Raw genomic sequence first — 18,471 nt, forward strand, 5'->3', positions numbered from 1 at the left:
ATTTTTTTTTTTAATTTAATGATATTAAAATTATAAATTTTGAAATAATTTTTAAAATTATAAAATTTTAAATTTTGATTTTAATTTGAATTTTAATTAGAATTTAATAAAAATATATTTTAGTCAAAAGGGTAGTCTTTTTAGCTGAACTTAAAAAAAGCTAATCGGAGAGTAGTTTTGGTGGGATGAATTATTTAAGCAAAGTAGTCTTTTTAATAAATCAAGTATTATTTTTTATTGAGATAATCATAATTTTAATTTTTATGGATATGATTAATTTTATTATATAGCTTGGCATTTTCAATTACTTATATTCTCTTTTCAATGGCCATTTAACTATTTGATGAAATCATTTATATGAGTATTAGAAGGGAGCAGAAAACAATAATAAAATAAAATAAAAAATAAAAACTCCCCCCCTCAAAATTGGTTTGGAATAGATATTGAACAGACTATTATAGGATTCTTTATAAATTATGATAAAGAAAGATTTTTATAAATTATGATAATAAAAATTATTAAATGCACCTGATTGATTTATATATATATATATATATATACCCACCCACACTCCACTTTACCAAAAAAGGTATTTTTATAATCATCCATTAATGCTCCTTATTTATTTATCCAGCCTAGTACTTCAGGAAATGCAATCCCCTATTTAAAAAATTATAATTTTTATAAGAATTCAGTCTAATTAATTTTTTTTATCATTTTTTATATTTAAAATAAAATAATTCAATTCTTTCAACTTAAAAAAATAATTAAAATTAAATGAAATAAAATTCATGCATAATTTGTGAAAATTTTTTTGAATTTTTTTTTCAATAATTTATTCCAAAAAACTACAACACCTGTTAAAAGATCAGAACGGAAAAGAAAAGAACAAGTGAGAGTCCAGAAAATCTCTTAGAAAGCTAAATATTTCACTATATTGCTATCGACAGGCAACTTCAATTAACAGGTCTACTGTTAGATCACTAGCTGTCTAACAAGAACATTAAGAACTGCACCTTTGCAGAAAAAATGGCAGTTCGCAAGGAGTGATCAAAGTATAATTCACATGAGATATGAACAGGAAACATCTGCTTTATCTGTACAAATCAAAATAGCAGATGATACCAATGTCTGCATCTGAAAAAATATCTCAGAAAATGTTGGCACACTAATGACCTTACGACCAATTGTCATTCTGCATTTCCCTCCACAATGGGGTTTTGCGGCTGGTTGTCATCCAGAGTTCTCTCTGATGCAGGGTTTTGCTGCTGTTTGTCATCAAGAGTTCTCCCTGATTCAGGGTTTTGTTGCTGGTTTTCATCCCCAGTCCTCTCTGAAACAGAGTTTTGCTGCTGGCGGTTGCTTCTGGCACGAGGTTTAGTGAAATATTTATCTATGAATTCCTCAGCCAAGTCAGGATACTTCCCCTTGATGAAGTTCTCTAGGCATTTACGGTAGGAAAAATCCTGTTTGCTACCATCAGTTGAAACGACATAGAAGCACCTGCTTTCCTGGAAACTGCTGTGCTTGCTAACCTGTTACATCAAAACCCAAGGCTCACTACTATTGACAAATTATATTATGCATTAAAAATTCCCAAAAATACAAATGCAAAGATGTATGTTATAAATATCTTATTAAGCAATCCCAATGCCATAAAAATGAGAGTTCATGCAGACAGCAAAAAAAAAAGGAAAAACAGTTGCATGAAGTTTTCAGTTATCATGCCTTACACCTTTTGTAATCTCCAAATCTGACAAAATACACGCAGAAGATTTCCTCCCAGAAAATAAATGAAAGCAAGAATAGGGTGTCCATGCAGATAAAGGCATTCTGGTAGGTCCATTCTAAAGGACAAAATAGGTCACTCCACATAGAGTCCCACCAATCACTTGCCCCTCATCCACAATTCCCCCAATGTAAATTGACTGAAATTCAAATACAATTTTCACAGGCAAATGTATTATTCAACTCATCAGGAATGTAAGTTCAAGCATGACTTGCCAATGGTCATCCAGCAAACACCAAACAGAAACATCACTTTTACGGTTCAACCAGCCAAATTGATTCTTTTTTTAGAGAACATACCATGTCTATAGACATCATGAACAAATTGATAAATGATACAGTAATTTGTTGACCTCATACCCACAAGCCAAGTGAAAAGCAACTTAACATCAGCAACAGAATGTCAATGTGCTACAATCTCTCTGGATGAGAGCAGGATCTCAAATGCCATGCAAAATCAAATTGCAAGATGCTACTTCCGCACTAGACCAATTTGAACGTAAAGAGGATCAATTACATGCCAATATGCCATCAATAACACAAGTTAAATTGCAAACTAAGATGTTAGATGGGCCTAAGCACTATCACGAAAATGGTTACACCCTGGAGTGCAAGTAAGAAATAAAAGATATGTGGGCAGTAACATATCCTTCCACAAGATCATATCTGCTGCTAAATGGAAATGAGAGTTATTAACTAATAAGGTAAAAGTGAAAATAGATAAATTCATATAGACAGCATGAGACAGCAAAACTATACTAGTAAGTGAAATAACTCCACTCTGTTATTTTTATCTAACAGAATGATGCTGTCAATGCAATCAGGCAATCAGCTTAAGCTTATTGGAGTCTAAATAGGGTTCAGTGCATTGGGTGAGTCCAGAAAATCTGTGAAAAACTCCAACAAATAGTTGTCCTTTTTGAGATAATGAATAATGAGAAATTTACCAGGCAAAAGCATTGACAAATGGAAAAAATTTATCATTATTTTATTCAAGGCATGGAAGCAAAGCATCTTAAATGTGATGCAGCATAATGATAGAGAAGATCATTTAAAAAAAATAAATAAATAAAAGAGTACATACACACACACACACACACACACACACACAAACACGCACGCACACACACAAAAAGGCAAAAAGTGTAGTCAATAATACATACTGTGACATGATCAATGCCGGCACCCATCTTTGCCACTTTATCTGGATGATAGTTGAAGACATTATCAAGTACATATGACTGGTCAGCAGCAGACAGTGGATCCCCATCATTGTACCTATATAACAGAATTTCCTATTCAGTATTTAAAAAGGTGGAATTATGCAGAATAAGGTGCAATGGTTACACAAAGGAATTTAATTTCTCCATCATGTTAGAAAATACGCTTCATTATGGTTTACACAAGATAATAACTGGATCATATGTCTACAGGAATTAATGAATAATGAGTACAATATAGAAAACATACCCAGATAGATGTATTATTCTTCTGATAGACCGCATTAATGGCTCAATTTCAGAGAGAATATCCTGCTCTTGAGAAGTAAACACATCCAACCTCTGTCTGGTTGCTGTAAACATCCCACTCATACTAGAATCATCATGGACATTTCCGGGTGACTTGGCAGGGCGGTTCTTGCCTTTCCAGTCTCCACTTTTTGAACCCCAACCTCTTGATCCTTCAGCTCTTTTTTTCTTAAATTCTCCACTTTGTTGTCCCCATTGCTGTTGCCTATCACTCCCATTGCTGGCTTCTGAATCTGGTAAGCCCCAACCCTGGGAACTTGCTGCTTTTACAGACTCTTTGGCTGAGCCCCAGCCTTGTGAAACTTCTGGGCTGGCTCTGGAATTTGGCAGGCCCCAACCCTGGGAATTTGCAGCTTTATCAGACTCTTTGGGCGAGGTCCAGCCTTGCGAAACTTCAGGGCTAGCTCCTGAAGTTTGCAGTCCCCATCCCTGGGAGCTTGCTGCTTTAACAGACTCTTTGGGCAAGCCCCAGCCTTGTGAAACTTCAGGTGACCTGGCTGATTCTGAATCTGGCAGACCCCAGTCCTGGGAACTTCCTGCTTTAACAGATTCTTTTGGCGCGCCCCAGCCATGTGAAACTTCAGATGACTTGGCCACTCCTGAAGTTTGCAGTCCCCATCCCTGGGAACTTGCTGCTTTAATAGACTCTTTGGACAAGCCCCAGCCGTGAGAAACTTCAGGTGACTTGGCTGATTCTGAATCTGGCAGGCCCCAATCATGGGAACTTCCAGCTTCAACAGATTCCTTTGGCGTGCCCCAGCCATGTGAAACTTCAGGTGACTTGGCTGCTCCTGAATCTGGCAGGCCCCAACCTTGGGAACTTCTTGCTCTAACAGACTCTTTTGGTGAGTCCCAGCCACGTGAAACTTCAGGTGACTTGGGTTTCCCCCAACTGCTACTGTTGACATGTGATTCCAAATGTTGAACTGCTTGAGTTGGATGTTTGTCCTTACTCCAGTCTTCAGCAGTTGAAGAAACCCTACCAGATATCAACTGATTCTCAGGTACCTCGTTATCCCACCCAGACCAAGAATTTGAATTTGATGTATTTGACTCATTTGTTTTCTCACTATCTTTACCCCCCTTCCCCCAGGAAGTACCAGCGTTCCACCCACTGGAACCTGCAAATTCTTCTTGATGTGTAGAGATGGTATCTTGCATTCTAGCTTTCTCTGCACCCCAACCAGACAATGCATTTGACTTCAACACAGTTGTGCTATGATTCTCCAACTGAACATCATCTTCAGCCCTTTTCTCCCAGGTAGCACCATCATCCCAATCACTGGGCCTCCCAATTTCTTCTTGAGGTTTCATTGCAGGGGCATCAGGTGATTCAGTTTTCCTCATTCCCCAACCAGACCAAGAGTTTGCCTCAGCTCCATTTTTCTCAGTACTTCCACTGACAGTTGTCTTCCAAGCAGCTGCAGTATCCCAACTGCTGGACAGGTCAGATTTTTTTTGCACTTTCATAGCAGGGAGATCAGATGCTTCCATTTTCCTTGTTCCCCAACCAGACCATGGGTTTGTCTCATCGTTGTTATTTTTTGTCTTTTCATTTGCATTTTTCTGCCAAGTAGCTGCAGTATCCCAACCGCTGGACTTGTCAGATTGCTCCTGGGCTTTTGTGGAGAGTGCATTTTCTGTTTCAGCTATATCACTTCCCCAGCTAGACCAGGGCTTTTCTTGAAATTCATCAGTTTCTTCAAAGCTGGGCTTATCAGAACCAAAATTGTTCTCTGGAGACAAGTTCCAGTCAATTTCATCCTCCAACATAAGATCATCAACTTCTGCACCTAAACAGGCAGTGACTGATTCTTCTCCATCTGCACCACTTCTCACCATATTTAAAAATTCATAAACATCTATTCTACCCTCTTGATTCAAACAGGCCTGGAAAAGAGAAATGATAACATTGAAATCACGTATATGGAAAATAACTGTGAAGCATAACCATTCATCGGCAATTCTACAACAGCTTTTGGAAAGGAATTGTGAATGGAAAACCATACCTCCTTCTGGTCCCAAAGCAAATCAAATCGTGATCCTGTACCAACTGCCACACACTTACCCCACGAACAAGAAGCAACTATGCTCGATAAAGTATCCACATGACACTTCTCTGCAGCTCTCTCAAAACATTTTCTTGGGGTCTGTCATCCATAAACAAGGATGATAAATTTAGCAGATTGCTCTAAATACCTTTCAAGGGACTACAAAATAATACAAAAATACTTACAAAGAGTGTTGCCTCAGTAAATGGTACTTGGATATCCAATGAGCGAGATAGTGATTTGTAGCCACCAGAATTGAAGCCAACCAAATTTCCACCACATGTCATGCTGTTTGCCAGGAGAATGAGGTGCTCCTTGAGCACACCTTTTGCCACCATTGTTACTGAGGTTGAGAGGCGCTGCAAAATCAATCAAAAAGTCAAGTCCTTTCAGAGAATAGATAGACAAAGGAAAGTATTCCTAAGTTAAAACCAGCAGTAAATTGGACTTCTGTTTATTAGAAGAAAAGTAACGAGCTACATGATAAAAATGCAAAAAACATTGGTCAAATAAAAGAAGAATGATCAGTTGGAGGAATCCAGAAACTCAGACAAAAGAAATGAAGAGAAACAAAAGGAATAGCAGAAGTGCTTGATCAAAATGGAAAGGTATGTTAGTGGGCGTGTTGGAGAGGAAAAGAAGCGAATGGGAGAGTCCTACAGACTGCTCCACATGCAAATGTAGAAATTAAACTAAAGTAAGAAGATAAGGATAATACCTGAACTGCTTGATCAAATGCACAAGAAACTCCCAACAATTCCTGAACTTGTTTAATCGCATATGGTATAGAACGTGTGGTATCAATCAAATGAAGAACAGGAAGGCAGGAATCTAGGACAATTCTCCATGCATCACCACTCTGTTTAACAGCTGATTTCTCAATAACAACATCCAGGGCCAGTTCCCCCTTCTGAGTCCTGGAAGGATTTCTTATCCAAGTTGTTGTATCTGGACTAACCCAAATAATGTTTGCAGAGGAAATTCGATGATCACCTGTCCATTTTAGGGATAGAGTTTATGATTCAGCAAAGATGGACTCTAGAAACCTTCATGTTTCTCATACACTATAGGTTAATATAATCATAGCAAAATTTTGAATCACTATATTATATGTTAAACAGGTTTATGGAACCACAAAAGTTATTGAGTAACAACATAGCCCTTTTGAATTACTCTGCCTGAAAATTGAGGAAATTTTATTACATAATTTGTCTGCTAATTATGTTCAAACAAGTGGATTAGAAGAGGATGGAGCACAATAGAGACAAACTGAGAAGCAAACTTTTATTCAATTAAAGGGGCCAGGACAGAAAGTATTAGAATGCCATCCCATGGGAATCTATCAGCCACACAATACTGCAACCTCTGAGCATATCCTCACAACTGAGAGAATAGGTAGGAGAAATAAGATTATCATTAGCTGGCATTTGTGAGCAGAAGAGATGAGAAAAAGGAGCATTATTTCTCACTACACTGTTCATTTGCTTAAGATATCTGGTCTTCAATCTCTTTCTCATCAGACAGGTCATCCCATGATAAATTCTTGAACTGCTAGCTTGTTGAGATTTTCATACAAGTTAGGTTATGTTGAACAGGAGTTGGTATGCATTACTCGTACTTTTGGGTGCTACAACACCTCATTGCCCACAAACTCATTTTTCCTTTTCTTTTTCTTTTTTTTTCCTTCACTTTTTAATTCTTTCCCGTAATGATGCATGCAGCCAACCACAGACCACATGTAACGATAGGGCTGAACACCTGCACCCAGAGCACATACTGCATATAGAGGGCTCTAACTCCCCCCTTATCTTAAAGCCTTTTAAATAGATTATGTTTATCCCAAAAAGCAAAAGGCAATCTAATATTCAGTCATTCAAAAAGCATTTCCAAATAGCAAGAGAAAAAGATCTTTCAAATGCAAAAAAGTAACTACCTTTGATGATTGTCTCCAACAAGACTGGACAAACTACATCAGAGAAGATATTTGAAATGTTCTCCAAATGAATATCATGGTCTAGCCAAAAGAACATCAAGCACGGCATGCTGGACCACTCATCAGCACAAGATTGCTGGAAAGAGCAACATTCGCTACAAAGAAGGAAGTATAAATCAAAAGAAAGATTATATTTAGCAATTTCAAAGTGCTGTAATAATCATAAACAATTTAAACAAACATCCACGCAAACAACCAAGCATGCCAGGCTGAAACTAAAATCAAGTGAAATGCTTTATCTGGCAATAGATATTTGCATTTTGTCAAAAAGGTTTCAAGATCGGATTCCTTGATCCATAAAACCAAAGGCAGAGTTCTTGGCCAAAATGACAAGCATCTACCAAGGGACACAAATGACGGGATTGTTAACCCTTACAACTATGGTCGATTTCTGGTTTGTAGTCCTCATAATACTAGTTTAATAACTTTGTTTCCTCTTTGCTTCTGAAGTCTCTCCCCTATTATTGTAATCCAGTGGTAATAATAATTAATTATGAAAAAGGAATAAAAGAAATTGTTACAGCCATGAAACCAACAAAAACAGAAAAGAAGAAACATTCTGACAAACGTGACGTTGGTCAATTTCCAAGAGAAAAAATAGGCACAGTAAATAGTAGAAAAGGACAAGAAATAAGACAGATAGGAAATAACTAACCTATAGCCCAAGGGAACAGGAGACTAGCCCCAAAACATAGGACTTGCACACTACCCCCTTCCCCCCCCCCCCCCCCCCCCTTCACTCATCAGCACATGAACACACACACACACAAAAGGATGCTTTACCCACACACCATATCTACATCTAAATTTCATGTCAGGGTAATTCTGGCAGACGTATGTGACAAAATTAGAACATTTGATATAATTCTAATATTATCATCATCTCATTATTTTACCATCTGATTGAATATCAAGCAAATTTGCTGCTTGGTTCAAATTGAAAACTTTTGAAGCACCACTCTTCCTCAAGATGAAATGTCATCATCTCACAATGTTCATTATCGAAACTAACCTCCAATTCTGAATGCAACTGACAAACTAACCTGAAAGACACCTCTATCCTTTTAAATAAAGGAGCAAGCTTTTTCTTCTTTCGAAATGAAGCGATCGTCTCTTTGCACTTTTGAAGAATAACTTCCATACCCACATTCAATTCTTGCAACTTCTTCTGTTCATGTAAGTTCCAATCAGTAACAAAAAGAATATGACAAGCAGTTCAACTTCTGACAAGCAACCAAAGACTTCATATATAAAACATGCCACTAAATGTGGTAATGTTTTGGGAACCAAATAGATGACCTTTTTGAGATGAATATGGCCAACGAGACTGGCATCTGCTATTGTTTGCCGCCTCTTGTATCTGCTCAGAAGAAGTCATCAGATTTTTAATTAGATATAGTAAAAAGATAGAACCAAAAAAAGGGTACAACATGGTATATATGATGCATTGGTAGCCAAAAGAGCATCATATTGTTGAAAAGAAAAGGCACATTTGACAAAACATAGTCCTTGAACCAAAACAATAAGTAACTGAACTTCCATTCTTTCTTTCAAATAATAGCATAGCCACCAAATTATTCAATATCTTTTGACGAAATTTGGTACCACTCATGTATTTTAAGCTACACCTGGCACAGTGATTTAAAATATTGCAGTTATATTTTCACATTGCACAAATTAAAGGTCAGTAGGAGCAAGCTTTATGTCCAAACGAAGACAAACCATGGAAGGTGAGATTGGCTGAAGAAATTCAAAGTAATATATCTCTGCTGCATTATCATGCATAAATAACTCAGGGCTTGACATCAAAAGATAAACCAATAAATATATATGATTGATCAGGGAGAGAGCGAAACAGCGAAACCGTCACCACTAGAAAAATATAGGTAAGGAAATAACAGTTTAGTACTATATATATATATATATATATAGCAGCAAGGTTCCTAGTAATTATTACGATGTCCATAAAAAATGTTTGAATAAAAAAAAAATATCATTCACAAAGTAATATATAGAGGACATAAAGGATGCCTTGGAGTTAAATAATGTAACAATTTGAGCCTGTGTGGAACTAGCTTCACCCAGCAAACTTGTTATTGAGATTGTTCCTGGGTTGTAACAAGATGTTAAAAACAAGACGAGGTAGAAGAAACATAAGCAAGAAAGCAAAAATAGCGATTAAGGAAGAATTATGAAAAATGATTCAACAGATACAAAAAGCTCTATCAACTTTTACTACCCCAGTCAAAAAGAGGTTTCACCTTGATCAAAATCAATAGCAAATTATCAGAATCTTCCAGCACATACGAGTGCAACAATAGCATTAGCATATAAAAATTAATGGAACTAAAAGAAAAGCTTAACATATCTTTTACCATGGATCAAACAATAATAATGACTAGTTAACAATTACAGCATGTAAAGAGCATAACAAAACCTTATAACCAAAAACATGGTCAACAACAATCAGCAACATTGATATCAGATTATTGGATGGAAAACAAGTTTAAGGGTCTATTTGGTATTGCTATTAGAGCTGTTGTTGAGAAAAGCATTTTCTTAAATATATTAATTAGAGAATATTAAAAATGAATTAAATATAAAATATTAAATTTGATACGTTTTAACCATACACTAAAATACAAAAACAACTTTTCTAAACTGTTTTTTTTTTTAATAGCATTTAAAATGGTGCTTTTTTTTCTGAAAAGTGTTTTTTTAATCCTAAAACTCAGCCAAACAGGGCCCAAAGATGATTATAGCACACAATGAAAACAAAAATAAATTATAGCACACAATGAACACATAAATAAATACAAGTGCAACTCAACTCAACTAAGCCTTTATCCTAAAAATTTGAGGTCGGCTATATGGATTCGCTTTATCCACTCTAAACGATTTTGGGTTAAATACTCAGAAATGTGTAATGCTTCTAGGTCGTGTTGTACTACTCTCCTCCAAGTCAATTTAGGTCTACCCCTTTTTTTCGTTCTATCCTCTAACCTAATGTGCTCTACTTGTCTAACTGGAGCCTCCGTATGTCTACGCTTCACATGACCAAACTAACTCAATCTCCCTTCCCTCAACTTATCTTCAATTGGCACCACTCCTACATTTTCTCTAATACTCTCATTACGGACTTTATCTAGTCTAGTATGGCCACTCATCCACCTTAACATTCTTATCTCTGCAACTCTTATCTTAGACGCATACTACTCTTTCAGTGCCCAACACTCACTACCATATAACATAGCCGATCGTATGGCTGTACGGTAAAATTTTCCTTTCAACTTATTGGGAATCTTACGATCACATAAAACTCCCGTGGCACGTCTCCACTTCAACCATCCGGCTTTAATCCTATGACTAACATCCTCCTCACATCCCCCATCTACTTGAAGGACTGAGTCTAGATATTTAAAGTGATTACTTTGGGACAGTACCACTCCATTCAAACTAACTCCTTCCCTATCACCAGTTTGGCCTTCACTGAACTTACAATGCATGTATTCTGTTTTCGTTCTACTTAACTTAAAACCCTTTGACTCTAGAGTACTTCTCCAAAGCTCTAGCTTTCTATTGACTCCTTCTCGTGTCTCATCTATCAGAACAATATCATCCGCAAACATCATGCACCAAGGAATACAGTGGTACAGTGGTACAGACAACTTACTCGATCATAAAACACTCTGCAATGTCTTTAAGAATGACTCTCCCCAAATGATTCTTCACCAAGTAGGCCGCTTTTTCCTGACAGTAACTTCTCCCACAATCACAATCATTAAAATACAAAATGACGCGGCGATCAGTAAGATCATTCTTGAAGTTAACTCTGCAAAGAAGTATTTCCTGAAAGGAAGAAAAAACGACAAGCAAGATGCATCACATACACTGAGATACAGCAAAACCCACAGCTAACAGAAATACAGAATGAAACATTAGTTTACAATAAGCATTAATACCTTCATCAACTCCCATGAGGAGTTGCTACTTGGAGTGGAATCAAGAACTGCTTTGTATGCAGGATTGGACATAGCAGTTGCAGCTAACACACCCACAGGTTCACCCGCAGGGAATAAACTCTGTGCCTTAATTCCAGAATTTACTCCATACTCGAACTGGATGATTGAATTGCTGCATACATTCCTCACAGTTCCATCATAACAAATAACCACATCTCTAAGGATAGCCATCAAGTTCTTGAATAAAGTCCCAGGTTCAGATAATCCTCTCGATGAGCGAACAATAACCTCTCTTGTAGATATTGAATGGACCATCTCTTCATACGGATCTAACCCATGAAAAAAACAGCTTTGAATCAACCCATACTGTGCAGATGGATAATCAACTAAATCAGAAGGATATTTGCTCTCAAAATGAGAAGCCATGTCTTCAACCAATGTTTTAGAATAGAACTTCCCCCTATCTGAAATTTGCAGGCCCAAGAAGCCAATCTGTTGGACTAATTTGGTCATGGCTGAATCGCTCTTATAGTCAATTAAATCACCCAGGGAAGAAGACCTTAAAATAAAATCTGCAGCTGGTAGTTTAGCATGCCGGATGTGATTTTCCAATTGCAACTCCAACAGCTCATTGTAGCTTGATCTTAAGTGACCAAGCAAAGGAGAAATAACATTCAAATCTCTATGAATACTCTCTATGGAAGCCCTAGATATGTAGAAGTCCTCCAAGCCAACACTAAAACCTTCAGAAAACAGATTTTCCATTAACAAAGGCTGCAGAGAGTTGAAGAACTTGAAAACAGCATCAGGACCTTTCTCAAAAAAGATAGAGATCACAACTTCATTAATAACAGCCTGCACGATATCCCTACTAAAATCAACCTTTACAATGTCCCCTTTACTGATCCAGTATCTTTCCCCATTGCAGTCAAACTGAGAAGGCAAAGCAGTCTGTAGTATCTGTGGAGCAGTCCAAAATGGGCCAGAGTGAACTTTCCATAAGGCAGGCTGTGGCAAAGAAGATGATACAAACAAAGCTAATTGCTGAGCGGCTGCTTTGTCCAAGAAGTATGCCTTAAACATGGTCTTCAACGATAAAAGAGAATCTGAGGTCAATTGCAAATTCAGATTGCCACTATGAGAGCTAAGCAACTGTTTCTCAACTGAAAACAATTCCAAGACTTCTGCTTTCGCAGCAAGGGACTGAGGATAGAATAGATGAATGCAATCACCATCAAAATCAGCACTTAACGGCCCACAAATAAGAGGATTGATCTTCACAGAGTGATCATCGTGCACATAAACAGACAGTGCTTGCAAAGAATGCTTGTGTGTTGTCGGGGGTCTATTGATGAAGACTGTATCTCCATCCATTATTCGCCGATGGACAATCTGACCTGGACGAAGAAATGTGTGTCCCTTGGAACCTTCTCTGAGTGAATAAGTGGAAGATCCATCCTTGTATGTCAAGCACAACTTGTTGTCCACAAGCTCTTGAAGATATTTGATGTTGTGCACATTAACCCTCTCCTCAAACGTGATTCTCTGAGCAATTTCAAAAGGGATCCCAATCTCATTCACACGTTTGTATGCATCACCTGTAATCACACTGCGCGAAGAGAATCCAGAACCCTTTCTGATGAACAAAGTCCTCATTTTCTCAAGCCATGCTTTGGTTGAGGAATCATTGGACTCCCTGTGTACCCCAAATCTTGCTTCAATATCCCGAGATGCTCTTGCAGTACCCCTAACTTGAAGATATTGATCGACTGCTGACTGCAAATCAACGGCTTCAACTTCATGGGATTCAAAGTTTGCTGGACCAGATCGTGAGCTTTTGATTATCTCAACTTGCTTAAGAACTTTCTTAAGCATGGATATAGAAAGATCCTAAAACGCAACATGGAAGCAATAAGTACCAAATTCAACCATAAATATAATAACTAAGGGAAAAAGGTATGCAACTTACAGAGGACATGACACTAACACCATCAGAAATGTCTGGAACTGACAAACAGTTTGGTGGAACTGGTATATATCGCATGATATAACCATCCTGCGGAAAATACCCTTTTCTAGCAAGTTTTTTTCTAGTCTCTTGTGGAATTCTCCTAAGCATTTCCATCACCTGTGACATATTGCATAAAAAAACCCACAACACCACCATGTATAAGACACATGCACATAGAGAAGAAAAAGAAAAATGAAAAGAATTGTATCAAAAAGCAAGCTCATATTTGCATCTAAAATAAAGAAATGGATGTCTTACATTCCATAAAACTTGGTATCAACAAGCATATGTTGAAACATAAATGCTTGGACGGGTATGAATTTTGTTCTAAGATTTGAAGCCATAGCTATACAACAAGTTTAATACAGAAACTAATCAAGGGCTCTTTACTCTCACTGAAGCCAAAAGAAGCATTAAAAAATCCCTCATTGATGTAGTGAATAAGTAAAACATTAGTCGCTACTTCACTGAGATAATGTGACTGAAACAAATGCAGACAAACACCTATTGCTGAGAGTAAACACATAAATATGAATAGAAAATGGCAAACAATTAACTATGAAGCACGGAAAAAAAAGGATCAGGAATTTATGTATCAAAAGGAAACAACAAAATCTTGTCAAATAAAACAAACATAAGTAAAAGGCGAGATGAGAGTGAAGTAGAAACTCATAAGAAAGTAAACCACCTATGGTCCTCCCAAAAACAAAAAATAACCATATAGTGCCACAATAACAAATATCAAACATAAAGCATGAGGTAGTAGTAACAAACCTCACAAGGAAGCAACGTTCGAGTAATGTCATCACCATAGCGAAAACCATATCTTTCTAAGAAATTCCAAAAACCATCTCTCAATCTCATCCTAGATGGTAGCTTCAATTTCAAAAAAAAAGCACCATCCGTTGTTTTAATCTCTTTAATAGAAATTTGAGAAGCCTCCTACAAAAAAGAGGGGGAATTTAAGAAATTCAAGGCATAAACCTTTTACTAACATCACAGAACATTTTTAACATAGGAAGTTGCATGCCAAATTGCAAAAGTCATCTTAATTGCTAAAATTATAAAAATATGCATGCTTTAAATGAAGAGGAAGAAGATAGAGTAACCAACAGAATGGAAACAAAGTAAACATTAACCCCAAAAGATAATATGTCCAGATAAAAAGAACTTGGAAGTTGGAACGAGTATAATAGCAAATTTAACAAGGAACAAACTCACATAGTAAAGTTATAACTTATAAATGCAGTAAAAAAAATCTATATACAATTAGTAACCACAAAATCTGCACTGCAACGCCAAGAGGAAACATGAGAAGAATTTGAAACTCTTATGCTCACCTCACAACATGAAAACAACCGTTCAGCCACACCATTGCTCTTAACCTGAAACTGCAAGTTATAAACTATTAAGATCAAGCTTATTACATAAAAGCAAAATCTTAATGGTATATAGCATAAAGTTACAAGGTGCTCAACAAATACATTAACCAATTGCAGCTCTAAATCATGAGTTGACAAACAAATTTTGCTCTTCGCAAAATTAAGAAACTAAATGAAAGTTGGAGGAATGCTAAATCTGAAAATACCTTGTTTGTTTTCATTTTCAAGCACTTTAAGCATAATAAGCTTAACAACCGCTTCAATTCGCTAACATGACTTGGATGATATATTGGTATTGGCAATTCAATATAACCAAAGTGACCTGAAAGTGTCAAAAGAAAAACAAAATACTCAACTCTACTTTTCAAAATAATATGTGATAGCATAATTATCAATGTCATATTATTTTTGCTTTTAATTTATAGAAGAATAATAATAATTTGACTTACCTTCACATTTTCCAGGTTCAGATGTGCCACAAGACTCACATTTACCAAATTCAAGCGGCAAGCCAAGGAATGGATTTGTAAGCTGACTAGAATGGCTTATAGGGCAGTCACTAACAGAAGCCGTAGACTGTCGAACAATGGAGAACAACAAAAATTACATGATACTATTTTGAAACAGTAAAAAGGTTTACGAGCATAGTTATTAAAGGCTCAAGGCGCACTAAGGCGCCAAGGGGTCCTAGAGCCTAGGCGCAAGGCGAAGGCGCACGCCAGAGCGAGATGAGGCGCAAAAAAATAAAAAAAAATAATAAAATAAATATGAATATTCCATCAAACTTCAAATAACATAAAACTAAAAATAATAATAACAAATAAGCATTCAAGTACTAAATTATTAAAACTTTAATAGTCTTTTAATCTTTCATAACTAAAGTTAACTTTGTTTGATGAGATTTTGGTGACTAATGTGCCCCTTATCCCACCAAAAAAGCTACCCCCCCCCCCCCCCAAAAAAAAAAAAAAAAAAAAAAAAAAAACTAATAGTAGGAAAACAGAAAAAGCCAGAAAATAAACATTTAAGTAACAGACCAATAGACTACATATGTAGCTCTATGTATGAATATTTCATATAAATTATTTAAGGATACAACCATAGAAGCAAATGACTCAAGTTAAAGAAGGAAACAACAAAAAGCAGAATTATACTTACTATTTCCTTATGAGTTGCCAAACCAAATCTGATTCCAACTATCTCCCCCTCCAAAATGGTAGATTGAACATTGTCCTCCATTTCTTTATTAGCAACAGAAAATTATGCCGAGAACAAAAGATGATGAGTGCCAAAAGATCTGACAGAAAGACAAACAAAGGGAAAGACGGAAAGTACAGCAATACCGAAAAAAGTAGGTTCAACTTCCAGCAACAAATTAATTCGGGTAAACAAATAACAAATATTTACCAAAAGAACATACAAAATTAAAAGGAAAAGGAGATGAAAACAGTATTAGAAGCCATGACATTTTTTTATAATTACCCCAGAGTATGAACCCAAACAAAAATGGAGCATTCAACTCATTAGAGTAAAACCCACATGCAGGGACACAAATTAAATGAGAATTATAATACTGAAACCAGTTTTGCCAAGAAACAGAATAATGCTCTTCATTTTTAGTTCTCTTAGCTCAAAGGCCAAATGATAACAAAACTGCATTTTCGCGCTCTGTCCATTTCCCCTCCCTTAACTTTCTCAACAGAAAAAACACAGAGAGACTAAAAACACAAAAAAATGGGAAACGAGAAAAAAAAAAACCCAAATTACCTGCAAAATTCCTCTAGTGCCTCCGCTGCTGTCAACACCCAAACACCACCTTTTAAGAGCAAAATAGACAAACCAAAGCAAATGCATTTGTTATAAACGTGAGAGGGAAAAAGTAAAACCCTGTCTCATATAGAAATCTAAAGCAAAGATAATAAGCAATAAATCCCAAAATGTCTCATATTTGCATTCACTTCACACCCACACACACACACACACACAAAATGAGTCATTTTAAAAAATAGAACCATCAATTGTGCCGTGAAGTTTCCTCCAGTTTGAGAAAACTAACCACCCAGAATCCTATGTCACAGTTTTCTCTCTTCCCATGCATTTTCTTGCTCTCTCTCAGCTAGTAAACACCAAAAAACGCAAATGCAATCATGAAGAACGAAACCCACCTGCAAAATTCCGGCTCCTTCTGAGCTTTGACTCGGCGATTCTGACCCACAAAAACCCTAAAATTAAGAGTGAAAAAACGCAGATAATCAAGACAGAGAAAATGGGTTTCTAGAGCTCAAGAAAAAAATAAAATTTTGAAGAGAATTTGTAAGGTACCACATAAAAATATAAGTGTGTGTTGTACTGGGCGTTTTGTTCCCTTCTACAGAGTGTTTGAGTTGGAGAGGGAGACTTTGCATGCAGAGAAAATTACTTTTTCATTTTTTCTTTTTTTTTTTCTTCATAAAAATTTAACTTGTCTTTTGCTTCTGGCTTTTAATTGGTTTTGGGTTCTTGGGTGGGTTGCTTATTGATGAAATGACTTGGATGCCCTTGGTGATTTGTGTTAATATGCTTAAAAACCTTTTAATGCAAATGGATAAAATGGGTTTTATGGTGTTTTCTCCATTAAAGAAAGTATAAAAATTATTAAATACACTCAGAGTACATTATAACCCCTAGCCATTAGTTAAAATTAACTATGGTTAGAATTCTGTAATCCACTTTACACCTTATTTGGTTGAGAGTTTTTGAGAGTTGATTATAGTTTTATAAAATTTCATAATCATCATTATTTGTTTGGAGAAGTTTTTAATTGGGATATTTTTTTTTCAAACCCATCATTTAATTAAAGCTAACTATGGTTAGAATACAACAGTCCACTTACAACTTATTTAAATGAAGGTTTTTTGAAGGTAAAGTATTTTAAAAAAGTTTTAATTAGATTAAGACTTCGAAATTGTTCGTACTTTTACACGTGTTCGTATTTTTAGACGTGGCTAGTATTAGTTTTTGTATATAAATATTTTTATTTTATATATTTTAATTTTAATATATAAAAATAAAATAAATTTTTAAATTTATTATCAATTACTTTATATTTTATTTTTATTACTTTTTTATGTAAGTTAGACTTTTTATTTTTTTTAATTTTTTTATAAAAATTTCATAATAAAAATATAATAATATAATAGAATTATTGATTTCTATAAAATAAATAGAAATATTAATTAAATGTATAAAATAATTTAAGATTGGTTAAATTATCAAAAAATTTTATATTCTCCTAATATATTAAGGAAATATAATAAATTTAAATACTATCTTTATATAGTAATATGTAATTACTATATTAAATTATAGACATATAAAATAAATATATATTAATACATCATAACATAATAATAATTGCTACTTTTTATAACATTTAAATGATAATTATTAAATAATTTATCACTTACATATAAATAGTAGAGAAATTATTAAAATTAACAACATAATATAATTCAAAGCAATAAAATAATTAATTAATAAAAAATTAGTAAAATTAAATAAATTTTATTTTGTACACAAGTTGCCAAATGGCATTAATTTATAATCTAAAAAAAATTCCTGAGATCAACATATAAAAATTAAATTATAAAATATTATTAGGAAATGTAACATTATTATATTATAATTGGATTGGCTCTAAAAATATCAAGAGTTACAATATTATTAATACTATAAAATATATCTCCTTTTTATATAGGTGATTAAACAATCATTTA

General features: G+C 35.2%; 1 protein-coding gene across 1 annotated transcript; it reads right to left on the reverse strand.

Moving 5' to 3' along the window:
- Positions 1–908: 908 nt before the first annotated feature.
- Positions 909–17,175, reverse strand: LOC110667410 (DNA-directed RNA polymerase V subunit 1). The gene is made up of 20 exons (XM_021828240.2): positions 17,039–17,175; positions 16,882–16,938; positions 16,484–16,532; positions 15,875–16,013; positions 15,166–15,292; positions 14,923–15,038; positions 14,675–14,725; positions 14,109–14,276; positions 13,293–13,451; positions 11,324–13,213; positions 11,035–11,210; positions 8,661–8,721; positions 8,405–8,529; positions 7,302–7,456; positions 6,087–6,361; positions 5,554–5,727; positions 5,327–5,467; positions 3,259–5,207; positions 2,952–3,066; positions 909–1,535 (listed from the first exon to the last, which is right to left on the reverse strand). Exons 4-20 carry the CDS (start codon positions 15,953–15,955, stop codon positions 1,191–1,193), a joined length of 6,108 nt encoding a protein of 2,035 aa, XP_021683932.2. The 5' UTR covers positions 15,956–16,013; positions 16,484–16,532; positions 16,882–16,938; positions 17,039–17,175; the 3' UTR covers positions 909–1,190.
- Positions 17,176–18,471: the final 1,296 nt, after the last annotated feature.

The sequence above is a fragment of the Hevea brasiliensis genome, chromosome 1 (assembly GCF_030052815.1).
Source record: "Hevea brasiliensis isolate MT/VB/25A 57/8 chromosome 1, ASM3005281v1, whole genome shotgun sequence".
Taxonomy (NCBI): domain Eukaryota; kingdom Viridiplantae; phylum Streptophyta; class Magnoliopsida; order Malpighiales; family Euphorbiaceae; genus Hevea; species Hevea brasiliensis.

Coding starts and splice junctions, on each gene's coding strand:
- LOC110667410 (XM_021828240.2), bottom strand. CDS start 15,955: ATGGAGGACAATGTTCAATCTACCATTTTGGAGGGGGAGATAGTTGGA. Junction 15,293..15,874: donor TGGCAACTCATAAGGAAATA/GTAAGTATAATT, acceptor ATTGTTCGACAG/TCTACGGCTTCTGTTAGTGA. Junction 15,039..15,165: donor TGAACCTGGAAAATGTGAAG/GTAAGTCAAATT, acceptor TGACACTTTCAG/GTCACTTTGGTTATATTGAA.